We start from the raw sequence: 14,208 nt of genomic DNA, 5'->3' as shown, positions 1-14,208 counted from the left end.
AATATCCAGGTTGAAGATCCCAAGGCCTGAGTCTGGTGCTCGCTGGCAGGTTTGGGGCTGGAGACTCACGTTTGGAAATCCCTGCCATCCATGTGTACTTGATAACAGAATACAGGTAGAGGGAAGGGCAATGACAGCGCCCAGGCCAGTTAGCCACTGAAAGGCCTAACAAAGGATGAGGCACAGCCGGAGAAAATACAGAATTCAATACACTGACGTACTAAGGTGCTGAAGAAAGGTTAACTGGCAGTTCCAAGGAGGTCCGCCTATTAGATCTGCCGCTACGTATACAGTGTCCAACGCATGCTGCTGCTAAGTCGCTTCAGTCGTGTCCAACTCTGTGCAACCCCACAGACGGCAGCCCACCAGGCTCCCCCGCCCTGGGATTCTCCAGGCAAGAACACTGGAGTGGGTTGCCATTTCCTTCTCCCACGCATGACAGACACTTAAAAATACTTACTGACCCAATGCCCAGCTATATGTACGGAGACATGAAGAAATACTCGTTATATTTTAGGGAAAAAGGTACTTAAAAATCCTAAAAAGCTACTTAGAAACCTGTGTGTAAAATACACCTACGTATATTTAATGGTGCTTCGTGCCTGTGTGTCTGGACACAAATGCCCTTGGAACCTGAGCTCAGCGGTTGCCTCAAGAGAAAGAGCCCAGGCAAGCCAAGGATAGAGCGCCTCTTTCTTCTTTATGTGATACATTAGAAAATTTTCCACATATACAGAAAACCTCAGGGTTTTGGGGTGACTGCTACTTTCCAATTTTCCAAGTATGTAATGAACAGAAGTTCTGGGAAGATATATAACTATCTTAAAATGATTCTGGAACAATTCTGTGTAATTTGTAATATGAATTTGGACATTAAGACTTTCTCACCTCGGTTTATTTGTAAACTTCTGAAAACTAGGTTTTACCTAGAAAAGGATGTTACTTCCTCTTTCAAGTAAAATATTTCAAAGTACACAGTCTATGAATACTTAGCAAAGCAAAAAAGCTTATTACAAAGCCAAATAAATGCTACATATCTCACTACACAGGAGCAGATGGTAAATGATACAAATGGTAACTTGTCAAAAGATTCACCTGCCTGTCCTTTGCGTTTAAAATGCCTGGGAAATGGAGGGCGGTCCCAGGCCTGGCCCCGCCGTCCCAGGGGTGCCCAAGGGCCGCTCTGCCTGCACCCCGCCTGCAGGTTGAGTAGGCAGCAGACTGTGACACACACGCATCGAAATGCTACTCGGCAGGAAAACACAATGAGCCACTGCAAAGAAATGGCAGTAACATGGGCTTTAGTGCAAGAAACGTACTGGGCGCACCACGGGGCTAGTAGTCGGCAGCATGGTGCTGACAGACAGGTCAACGGACCACGAAAGCAAGTCCAGAAATAAACAGACACCTATGCCCAGTTAATCTATGACAAAGGAGGCGAGAACATACAATGGAGAAAAGACCGTCTCTTCAATAAGTGCTGCTGGACAGCTCCGTGTGACAGGATGAAACTGGAACCTTCCCTAACACCACACACGAAAATAAACTTAAAATGGATCAAAGACCTAAATGTAGGAAAACAGAACACTCTCTGACATAAATCACAGCAATGTCTTTTTTGATGACCTCCTAGAGTAAAAAATACACAGGAGTTAATTAAAAGCTCCTTCACCTCAAGAAACCACAGAATGAAAAGACAACCCATAGAATGGGAGACATTTGCAAACAAAGCAACCTACAAGGAGTTAATCTCCACAGCACACAAACAGCTCTTGCAGCCCTCGGTCAAAAACCAAACCACCCAACCACAAAACGGGCGGGATTTCCCTGGTGGTCCACGGCTAAGCCTCTGTGCTCCCAATGTAGGGGCAAGCCTTTGACCCCTGGTCGGAGAAGATCCCACATGCCTAGCAGCTAAAAAAGAAAAAATGGGGGCAGAAGATCTAAATAGACATTTCTCAGGGGAAGAAATACAGATGGCCACGAGGCACAAGAAACATCGGTAATTATCAGAGAAATGCAATCAGAACTACAATAAGGCATCACCTCACCATGATCTGAATGGCCATCATCAAAATGTCTACAATAAATGCTGAAGAGGGTGTGGAGGGAAGGGAACCTTTTTACACTGTTGGTGGGAATGTAAACTAGCAACAGCCACTATGGAGCAGGATATGGGCTTCACTGAAAAACTAAACAGAGAACTACCACATAATCCAGCAGTTCCCCTCGTGGGCATATATATATGTGGAGAAAGCCATAATCGGAAAAGATATATGCACCCCAATGCTCACAGCAGCACTTTACAACAGGCAGGACAGGGAAGCAACCTGTCAGCAGAGGAACAGATACATATGAGTACATACACATAATGGAATGTTCCTTCAGCCACAAAAAAGAATGAACTCATGCCTTCACCAGCAACGTGGATGGACCTGGAGATGATCACACTAAGTGAAGGAAGTCAGAGGGACAAAAAGCCTATGATATCACTTATGGGTAGAATATCAAAGTCCATACAAAGGACCTCATTCACAAAACACAAAGACGCACACACTTTGATAACTAGGACAAACTTCTGGTTACCAAAGGGGAAAGGTGTGTTGGGGGAGAGGAGGCATACATTAGGAGGCTGGGGTTTACACACACACACAGTAATATATTACATGTATTTTACAAACAGATAACTGACAAGGACCTACTGTATAAGAGAACTCAACACTGTAATAACTAGACAGGAGAAGAATCTGAAGAAGCATACACATATGTATCATGTAACTGAATCAGTTTGCTTCATACCAAAAACACCACTGGGTAAATCAACTCTACTCCAGCACACAAAAAGTACTTAAATTTAAAAAGAAAAGAGATGTCCACGGTATTACCTGCAGGCCTGGGTGACCCGGGATGCGGTCACATTCCTGGAGCCTGAGCAGCCTGTTGCCAAGGCAGCGCTGGGGTGGAGCTGAGGGAATGGGGGAGACGTGCCTGCAATGGAGTCCCCCTCCCCTGGACCCTCAGTGCCTGGTCCCCTGTGAATGGGACCCCAATCTCCAGATCTAGGGGGGGCCCTCCGAGAGCTCAGTCAAGCCTAGAACACCCAGATTACGGTCGAGCCGCCGGGTAGGAAGAGCTTTGACCTGTCACCTGGTCTCCAAGTGTCCCAGTGGTGAGGCTCCCACCAGCAGCTTCCCTCCTTGGAGTTGCCCTACCCAAGTACTACAGCACCCTCAGGAGCACAGTTCACAGAGGTCTTGGGATTTTGGGGAGTACAGGAGAAGGGGGAAAAAGTCAAAAGACCCGAGCCCTGGCACATTCCACTCTAATCTACAACCCCGGAACACAACTTTCTCTAGGGCTCCGATTGCCCAAGAAACTGGAGGGGGGCATGGAGGACCGCTGCCGCCTTGTGGACGTTTCCTGTAACAACAACCTGAAAACCGGTTAACAGATACCAAGGGACGCTTTCATGCAAAGACCGGCACAATCAAAGGCAGAAACGGTATGGACCTAACATAAGCAGAAGACATTAAGAAGAGGCGGCAAGAATATACAGAAGAACTATACAAAAAGATCTTAATGACCCAGATAACCACGATAGTGAGATCACTCACCTAGAACCAGACGTCCTAGAGTGTGAAGTCAAGTGGGCCTTTAGGAAGCATCACTATGAACAGACTAGTGGAGGTGATGGAATTCCAACTGAGCTATTTCAAATCCTACAAGATGATGCTGTCAAAGTGCTACACTGAATACGCCAGCAAATTTGGAAAACTTAACAGTGGCCACAGGACTGGAAAAGGTCAGTTTTCATTCCAATCCCAAAGAGAGGCAATGCCAAAGAATGCTCCAACTACCGCACAGTTGTACTCATCTCACACGCTAGCAAGGTAATGCTCAAAATCCTTCAAAGTAGGTTTCAGCAGTATGTGAACTGAGAACTTTCAGATGCACAAGCTGAGTTTAGAAAAGGCAGAGGAACCAGAGATCAAATTGCCAACATTCACTGGATCATAGAGAAAGTAAGGGAATTCCAGAAAAACATCTACTTCTGCTTCACTGACTATGCTAAAGTCTTTGACTGTGTGGATCACAACAAACTGCAGAACATTCTTAAAGAGATGGGAATACCAGACCACCTTAGCTGTCTCCTGAGAAACCTGTATGCAAATCAAGAACAAACAGTTAGAACCTTACATGGAATGACTGACTTGTTCAAAACTGGGAAAGGAGTATGACAAGGCTGTACACTGTCACCTGTTTATTTAACTTACATGCAGAGTACATCATGCAAAATGCCGCGCCGGATCAACCACCAGCAGGACCAAGATATCCAGGAGAAATATAAACGACTTCAGATATGCAGATGGTACCACTCTAATGGCAGAAAGTAAAGAGGAAGTAAAAAGCCTCCTGATAAGGGTGAAACAGCAGAGTGACAAAGATGGCTTAAAATTCAACATTTAAAAAAACTACAATGATGGCACTGGGTGCCATCACTTCATGTCAAATAAAAGGGGGAAAAGTGGAAACAGTGACAGACTTTATTTTCTTGGGCTCCAAAATCACTGTGGATGGTGACTGCAGCTATGAAATTAATAGATGCTTGCTCCTTGGAAGGAAAGCTATGACAAACCTATATTAAAAATTACAGACATCACTTTGCCAACAAAGGTGTGTATGATCAAAGATATGCTTTTTCCAGTATTCATGTACGGATGTGAAAGTTGGAACCATAAAGAAGGCTGAGCACCAAAGAATTGATGCTTTAGAACTGTGGTTCTGGAGAAGACTCTTGAGAGTCCTTTGGACAGCAAGATTAAACCAGTCAATCCTAAAGGAAACCAACCCTGAATATTCATTGGAAAGACTAATGTTGAAGCTCCAATACTTTGGCCACCTGATGTGAAGAGCTGACTCATTGGAAAAGACCCTAATACTAGGAAAGACTGAAGACAGGAGAAGGGGGCGACAAAGGAGGAGATGGTTGGATGGAATCACCAACTCAATGGACATGAGTTTGAGCAAGCTCCAGGAGATGGTGATGGACAGGGAAATGTGGTGTGGTACACTCCATGGGGTAGCAAAGAGTCACACATGATTTAGCAACTGAACAACAATATGTAAAATAGGTAATTCACAAGGACCTAATAAATAACACAGGGAACTCTACCTAACGCTCTGTAATAACCTAGATAGGAAAAGAATATGAAGAGGAATACATGTATGTATCTCTGTAACTGAACCAGGTTGTTTAACATCAAAAACAAACACCACTGTGTAAATTATCTCTACTCCAGTATACAATAAAAATAGAATTTAAAAAGAAAACAACAGAAATATCAACAGTATTCCCCTCAGGCCTGGGGACCTGGGCTGCAGTCACACCCCTGAAGCCTGAGCAGCCTTGGGACCCAAGGCTGGACTGGGCTGGGGCTGAGGGAGCTAGGGAGGATGTACCAGCAAATGAGCCCCGACTGGACCCTGAGTGCCTGGTCCCCTGTGGATGGGACCCCAATTTCCAGATCCAGGCGGGCCCTCCTAGAGCTCAACCACGCCTAGTGCACCCCAGAATGGTGGACCCTCTGGGCTGAAAGAGCTCTCAATGTCACCTGGTCTCTAAGTCTCCTGGGGGTGCGGTTCCTACCGCCAGCCTCCTTCCTGAGTTACCCCACCTAAGTACCATAGCACCCTCAGCAGGGCAGGTTGGGGAAGGCTTGAGATTTCTCTTGGGGGGGTGGGGGGTGCAGCATAAGGGGGAAGTCATGAGACCAGAACTGTGGTGCATTGCACTTTTATCAAAAACCCTGGAACACGACTTTTCTCCAGGGCTCTGACTGCCCAAGAAACCCGAGAGGGGCGTGAAGAAGTGCTGCCACCATGTGGACATTTCCCACAACAACACCTGAAAACAAGCCAGAAGGAAAGCCGCTCAGGTGCCTGATTCTCTGCGACCCCATGGACTATACAGTCTATGGAATTCTCCAGGCCAGAATACTGGAGTGGGTAGATGCTGCCTTCTCCAGGGGATCTTCCCAACCCAGGGATCAAACTCAGGTCTCCCACATTGCAGGCTGATTCCTTACCAGCTGAGCCACCTGGCAAGCCCAGCGCATACTGGCAACTCTTCAAATTCACAAGGCCTGCTGGGCTGTAAAGGACACCTGCCCTTTAAGCAATGGCCTAGGGCAGGTAATCAAAAAACAATTCAAAGCATGCTGGACCTTCAACAAGTCAATCTTAAGCGATCAGCTTAAGATAAACGCTGCCTTTCCCCCCCACCCTTTTCTGAAAGCACATGAAAATATGCTCCATATTGCTAATTATTCAAGAAATAATTAGCACCAGTCTGACTGGTCATCATCAAAAAGACAACGAACAGCAGTGTGGGGAAGAAGCATACACGTGTTCGGATGCCAAAGCTGCTCTGCTGTGAACCTGAAACAGTCACATCTTAGTCATCAGTTCAACTCCAAAATCAAGTAAAAAGCTTAAAAAAAAAAAAAAACGACTACAAACAGTAAATGTGGGAGAGAGCACGGAGAATAGGGAACCTGCCTATGCTTTCGGGGGACAATGGAAACTGCTAACGGTCACCAGAAGGGACACATGGAGGTTCCTTAAAGAAACTAAACACAGGCTGCCCATGACCTGCTCTCACTCCTGGCCTTGAGGTGGAGAAAAGCCTCACTTCAGAAAGACATGTGCACCCAGCATTCACTGCAGCACCATTTACACTAGCAACCAGTCCATCCTAAAGGAGATCAGTCCTGGGTGTTCTTTGGAAGGACTGATGCTGAAGCTGAAACTCCAATACTTTGGCCACCTCATGCGAAGAGTTGACTCATTGGAAAAGACTCTGATGCTGGAAGGGATTGGGGGCAGGAGGAAAAGGGGACGACAGAGGATGAGATGGCTGGATGGCATCACTGACTCGATGGATGTGAGTCTGAGTGAACTCCGGGAGTTGGTGATGGACAGGGAGGCCTGGCATGCTGCGATTCATGGGGTCGCAAAGAGTCGGACACGACTGAGCGACTGAACTGAATTCAACAGGAAGCACCCAAAAGCTCCAGGGAAGATGGATGGCTCAAGCGAGCGTTTCATACATGTACAATGAAGTATGACTCAGCCGAAGAAAAGGATGAGTTAATGTCATTTCCAGCAGCATGCACAGCCCTGGTGATGATCACAGTAAGCGAAGGAAGTCAGACAAAGAACGACAAAAAGCCTATGAGATCACTTACTGGTCTAGTCTACAGACTGATGTACATGAACTCATTTACAAAACAGAAACAGACGCAAGAGACTCAGCATAGACACTTCTGGTTACCAAAGGGAAGGGGGGGTTGGATAAACCAGGAGCTTGGGAAGAACACACACTATTGTAAGACAGTAAACCAACAAGGGCTGCTGGACAGCACGGGCAGCGCTGCTCAGTATTCTGAGATAAGCCGAATGAGCAAAGAATAAACAAAGAATGAATATGTGTGTGTGACTGAGTCACTCTGCTGTGCCGCTGAAACTAATACAACGCTGTAAACCAACTACACTCCAATGAAGTTTTTTTTTTAATTTTTAAATATCTGGGAAATGAGTAAATTTGGTACATATCCCAAGTGTCTCAAATTACAGACACTTTCACGAAGCACTTAATGACACAGACAGGCACTGTGCTCGTGTCAAGATCATTACAAAGAAAAAAAAAGTAAGGTCTGCTCCTAATAACTCTGGGTAGCAGTAGAGAAAAACTGTAATAAAGCATCCCAGAATAATTTGTTTTCAAAACAAGGCATATGTCCAATAAACACATGGAGATATTCAAAACCATCATGTATCACTGCACCCACTAAGATGCCTATAATAAAAAAAAACACACAATTAACATGTATTATGGTGGGGGCTGGGGGGATGGGACTGGGACTCACACGCTGCTGGTGGTAAAACGGCGTAGCTGCTCTAGAGAACAGTCTGGCAATTTCTCAGTTTCTCAAATAGTTACCATATGACCCAGCCATTCCATTACTAGGTATACACCCAGGAGAAAGTATACACTGTGTCCATACGAAAACTTGTATATAAACATTCATTACAACACTGTTTATGATAACGTCCATCACCTGATAAATGGATAAGTAAAACCCTGTCTGCATGCAGCGGTGTGTCACTCAGCTGTAAACTGAATGAAGCTCTGCTCTAGGCTACAGCACAGGTGACAGCAAAAGCATGCTGGCAGAAGGAGCCGAGCACGAGGCTCTGTGTAAACCCATTTATGCGCCATGTCCGAAATAAGCAAATCCATGGAGACAGAAAGACCAGAGGCTGCGAACAGGAAGGGGAGGTGACTGCCGATGGGTACAGAGCATCTTTTGGGTGATGAAGATGTTCTGCAAGCACTGGTGTGGTTGCACACCTTGTCAATAGATGGGGCATGAAATAAGAGCACCAGGAACGCAGACAAAGGGTTTATTAAAAACCTCTTCGGCCAAAGGAATAAGGAGAAAGCTCCACATTTGAGCAGAATACAGACCATGGGATCCATAGCCATAAAAAAGGGAGAAGGGCAATTCCACACTTCCAACTGTGTGGGCCAACATGAGAAGACAGGACCACACAGGTCCTTCCACACCTTCCCTGTTCCCACGCTGCCTAAAAGGGAGTATGAATCCCCATGGGGTTTCCCAGGTGGCTCAGTGGTGAAGAATCCACCTGCCAATGCAGGAGACACAGGTTCGATCCCTGGGTTGGAAAGATCCTGTGGAGGATGAAATTGCAACCTATTCCAGAATTCTTGCCTGAAAAATCCCATGGACAGAAAGAGCCTGGCAGGCTACAGTCCATGGAGTTGCAGAGTCAGATGTGACTGAGCACAGACACGTGAATTCCCACAAGGCAGCCGAACTTTCTAGGCATGGAGAAAGCACGCCATAAGCACTGGGCCAACACCCACTTCGAAAGTAAAAGATCATCATTTGGAATCCTCCTTTCCCAAGTTTTGTAAATGCTGCCTATTTATATTAACCAAATACCTTCCGAAACTTGCAGCAGACAAGAGAATTATCAATGCCAAGTTGTTTTAAGTTTTAGGAAAATCTGGGAAGGAACCCTGGGTTGAACACCACAAACACATTCAACACATTTTCTCAACCAACATCCCTTGAAAATGATTTGCAAATCAGCACAAAGACTCAGCTAATGCACAGCTAACTCAATTGAAAGGAGAGTCAAATTCCCATACATCAGTCGCCAAAACACTCAATGCTTAGAACCACTTGCTCACTCGTGCTCAGGGGTCAGGCATACTTCCTCGGCAGAGAACCAGACAGCTGATCTCTCTAGCTGGTGAGGCCGCAGAACTGTCATGCATTTTTCTGTGTTCTGTTTTGTTAAATAATCCTTAAAAAAATGTAACCATCAATCTTACCTTGTGGACCACACAAAAAGATATTTGATCAGCGTCTAACAAGAATGGACAAAGATTAGGCACACTGACCAAAGAACAACAGCTATCTCTGCACACTGTATTTTTCATATATGTGAAAAATCATCTAAGGTTGTCCACAGACAGAGTGAGGAATAAGATGAAGACAGCCCGAACAACTCTATTCTTACCTAACGACTGGAAGAAAACAGAGTAACGGCATTCGTAGAGTGAAAACAGGTACTGGCGGACGGCCGGCAGGCTGTGCAGCACCTCGAGGATCTCTGCCCCTTTAATCACCTAGGGGTTTTTCAAAGAACAAATGTATGCTTCAATGATTATGGTTTATTTATTCTGGAAAAGCATGGTGTATTCTCTAAACATGAGTATCAAAGACTCAGTCATTACCTTTTCCCTGAGATCCGGTCTTTCTAAGGCAATCATGCTGACATAGACGGTGTAAGTCACAAAGGTTTTATAATCCATGAGTTCATAGGATGTAAATGTTGAAACTGTGTCAAGGAAGAGTTCAGCTGCCTGTTTGAAATCACGAATAGCTACACAATAAAGACCTTGATATACTTTTAGGCGGTTCCTCCGGTCCCAATCTCCTCCTTCCTCTATCAAGCTATAAAATTAAAACAAAAGTCATAATCTGGAAATAAACAGTGCTTTTTGCAAGCTTTGTATTATTATGAAAGAGAGAACAACTTGTCACAACTTAAACCAAAAAGTAATATATAAAGAGAATAGTTTCCTAAATAAGTACATTAATTATTTGACCAAGTGTACTAGTTGGAAACAAAAGAAACAGATTTCTTCCATCAATTTCTTATTCATCGCATCGTAACTTAGAGGGAATATACCCCCACCACTAAAACGTACCTTTTGGCCTTTTCTGTATTTCGAGTGATGAGGTCATTATCCATGTAAAATAAACCAATTCTAAGGAGATAGAACACAATATCCAGTCGGTGACCCAGCGCCACAGTTTTGTCATAGGTCCTGCGAAAGGCTGTCAGAGCACCTTCCTGTCAAGAGAACAAGGCGAACAGGTGAGAAAAGGTTAAATGTTTTGAAAGCTACAGCTGTCTAGGATTTTCTAAGCAAAAAGTGGGAGGAGAGGTAGGCGTGGAGACAGAAGAGTATGGCCATGAGATGGTAACTGTTGAAGCTGGGTGGTTACTATTCTCTCCACGTGTATAAAGTGTAAGAAATACATCAAATGTGTCTAAGCATATACTTATATTCTAGGGGGAAAAAACACATTCATAACTTATTCACCATTGTTTCAGTATTCCTCTTTGTTCTATATATTCAATATTTTTCCTCTAACAATTACAATACGCTACTTTTACTTTCCTGTAAATTATCAATCCTAACAACTAAAGAGTATTAAAAAATTTTACCTTAATCACTTAGAATGCAACTGATTATTTAAATATACAATTCTATCTCAAATCATTGTGGAATAAAATGTTTTCATTGCTTTAAAAATATGAATATGTGGGACTTCCCTGGTGGTCCAGTTAGGATTAGGACTCTGCATTCCCACTGCTGCGGGTATGGGTTCAACCCCCAGCTGAGGAACTAAGATCCCACATGCTGTGTGACGTGGCCAGAAAAACCAAAAACAAAAAAGAAAAAAAGAAGAAAGAAAACGACGTGAGCCTGTGACATCTTGTTGTATGAGAAAATAGGGAAGACCAATGAGATCATGTCAAAAGGACAAAGAAACCATCTTAAAGGAACTTACACTAACAAATCTATAACAAACTGACCACCAAAAATAATAATGACTATAATCAATACAGTACAGTGAGAAATAAAAAGCCACCAAGTTGATTATTTAGTAAATAGAATAAAATATTAAAAACAAAGTAGGGCTTCCCTGGTGGCGCAGTGGGTAAGGATCCACCTGCCAATGCTGGAGACACGGGTTCAATCCCTGGTCTGGGAGGATCCACGTGTGCCACAGGGCAACTAGCCCAGTGCGACACGACTGCTGAGGCGGAGAGCCCTGGAGTCCACGCTCCTCCAGAGAAGCCACCACAACAAGTAGCAGCCCCTGCTCGCTGCAACTCGAGAAAGCCGCACACAGCAGCGAAGATGCAGCACAGCCAACAGAAAATAAAGATCAGACAAAAAACAAACGGAGGAACAAAGAAAACTCCTCATTTTAGAAGAATGCTATTGCATAGACATGGACTATATTATTAGAACACCACCAATGGACAAAATGTGGATTCCAGCGTATCCTTGTTGGAATTCCTCAAGGCCTGAATCAAAAGCTTGACATTTCTCATTCATTCATAATACTGCATCCTGTTCAAACTATACTAGCTATATTTTAAACTGTTCTGTACTTTTCAACTTTTACAATAACCAGATCTTAAATCTATAGTCAGCAGGAAAAAAATAAACTTGTTTTAAATTTAAATCAAATAATAAATAACAGTTCAGATCACTTAACATTTCAGCACTTTGCCAAGGTACTAGTCTAACTCCTGTGCCCCTGGGAACTATCATTATTCCTATTTAATAGCTGAGGAAACTCATCCAGTTAAGTAAATCATGATTACTGAAGCCAGAAACAGAACTCAGGCAATCTGATCCAAGAGTCCACAGTACTCAATTTTTTAAAGTTAATGCCATGTTATCCATTATCTCAACACTTCAGGGTACACTGCTTACAGTCAAGGACATCCAAAGCCCATCCTCTTAACCACTATTATACAACAACTAGGTTAAAAAATTTAAAAGACCCAATACTTGCAGGTGCCCCTCTTACGCCGATAGCATAATTTAGGTTGGCTGCTGGGCTGAAGAACAGTCACAGATACTAAGACAAGGACTGTTTTCTGTCCCTGAGATTTCATCTCCGCGTACACGCTGGAGAGACACAAGCATATATACACAGAGGCACACACAAGCACAGTTTTACAGCAGCAGCTTATCTTAGCAAAAACAGCTGAAAACACCACAGGGGGCCAACCACTGAATAGCTAGATAAAGCACAGCATCACCCTGCTACAACGGACTACTAACCAGCAGTCAACCAGAATGAGCAAGAGCTAAGCACTAACATGGACGGTCGCCCAGACAGAATTTTGAAAGAAAAAGTAAACAGCACAGCATGAGTACACTTCGATACACTTTAAAACAACCCTTTTAAACCAATACTGCCCAATTTCTACAAGTGCCTACACGTGACTACAAGCGTACACTAAGAGAATTAAAAAGATAATCTCTCAGGAGGCAGAAAAAAAGAAAGAGCAAATAAAACTTCAGCATTAACCCTAAGATTTTAGTTTCTTACAAACAGACAATTACTTGCGTAAAGCACTGGTTCTGGGAAGCACCAGAACCAGTGCTTCCCAACCAAGACAAGCTACAAAAATAAACTACGGAAACATCCAAGTTTGGCAACATCAGCAGACGCATGTCCGCACACGCACTTCTCTGAATCACAAGGAGAGATGGGGAAGAATACACACCTGGCTGCTGTCTGGGGGGCCGAGGAGAGAACAGTGTAGCAAGAAAACCATTAACTTTTTCTTCGTTCATTTCTGCACTATTCACTAGTTCAGGTAAGCAGATTACCTGTGCAGTTTTGGGAAGAGGGTACTTAATGTTTAAAATGAGACCCTGAACAGTGCCCACTTCAGGCTACACAGACAGGAGAGACCACCTCACCCACCTTGTCGCCTATCCGGCAGAGGTACTCCGCCTTTGCCATCATCGCGTCTCGGATTTCGCTCTCCCCCAGATTCTTCTCTGCATCCTCCAGCTCCTCATCCAAACGTTTCAACTCGTCTTCGTTCGCCTTCTTCATTTTGTTGAGCAGGTCCACGTCCATCTGCCACTCCAGGGACTTGCACAAGGCTTCGTAATAAGGAGCCATGTCTGAGAGAGAGCAAGAGGGGTGTGACTTAGGCGTGCTTACCTAAGTGCTTAACCCCCATCTTCTTCCTCCCACACAAGCTGTGAGGTCGTCCGCCGGACCCCTGCCCATTAGCAGGAAAGGGCTGGGCACCACGAGGTGCTTGCTACTGGGAGGCCAACATCAGGACCAGGCCTGTCACCGCCGCCCTCTCCTAGGGCCGGGGATAGGGCAACCCTTGGTCTGCCTCTCGGTGGCTGCTGTACTGAGAGAAAGGGCGAGCTTGTTTACAGCCACAAACACCTCAGACCCGTGCACTTAAGGCTATAGCGTCCGCTGCCATCACTACTGGGAAGGGCAAAAGGAACCGATGCCAAGTTTACCCTCCACCGGCAATGCTAACGTCCCCGAGACCAGTCGCTAATGACAATAAGCCCTGTCTCTGGCTCGGTGCTCAACAACTCGGGATCCCCCCAACCTGGTCCCAAGGCGGGAGGCGCACAGAGCAGCACACCACTCTGAAAGCCTGGAGGTGCTGAGAAAATGAAAGCCCCGAGGTGCGGATAAGCCAGGTCTGATCTCGGGGTCCCCGTCGGGGTAAACCCCTCAGGCTGGGGAGCGCGGGGCCGCCCGGGCCTAGGCCGCTGACTCGGCGCTCCCGCGGGCCTCACTGTTATCGCGGACGGCTGCCATCAGCTCGTCGCGGACCGCCGCGTCCCCGCGGTGCTCGGGCAGGCTGAGCAGGAAGCGCAGCTGCGCGATGCGCAGGTCCGGGTTCTTGGGCAGACCCTCCTCTTCCAGGTTCTCCAGCGGCATCGCGGCGGCGACAGCAGCGGTTCCGAACAGACGGCAACTCACAGCCGACAACTCAGCCGAGACCGGCGGCGGCGGCGGCGGAAGTGGG

The 14,208-nt window shown here is 45.4% G+C and overlaps 1 protein-coding gene across 1 annotated transcript in view; it reads right to left on the bottom strand.

The window, feature by feature from the left end:
- Positions 1-14,208, bottom strand: part of PSMD6 (proteasome 26S subunit, non-ATPase 6) — an 18,594-nt gene extending 4,386 nt beyond the window's left edge. Inside the window, exons 1-5 of the mRNA XM_005892901.3 lie at positions 13,976-14,208; positions 13,122-13,327; positions 10,307-10,452; positions 9,830-10,049; positions 9,613-9,721 (exon numbers count right to left, since the gene is read on the bottom strand). Of these exons, the coding sequence (XP_005892963.1) occupies positions 9,613-9,721; positions 9,830-10,049; positions 10,307-10,452; positions 13,122-13,327; positions 13,976-14,120 (826 nt within the window). The 5' untranslated portion in view covers positions 14,121-14,208. The remainder of the gene's footprint in view (positions 1-9,612; positions 9,722-9,829; positions 10,050-10,306; positions 10,453-13,121; positions 13,328-13,975) is intronic.

This window comes from Bos mutus, chromosome 22, assembly GCF_027580195.1.
Source record: "Bos mutus isolate GX-2022 chromosome 22, NWIPB_WYAK_1.1, whole genome shotgun sequence".
Classification (NCBI taxonomy): Eukaryota; Metazoa; Chordata; class Mammalia; order Artiodactyla; family Bovidae; genus Bos; species Bos mutus.
The sequence above is the reverse complement of the archived record's forward strand: the minus strand, read 5'-3'. Positions and strand labels throughout refer to the sequence as shown.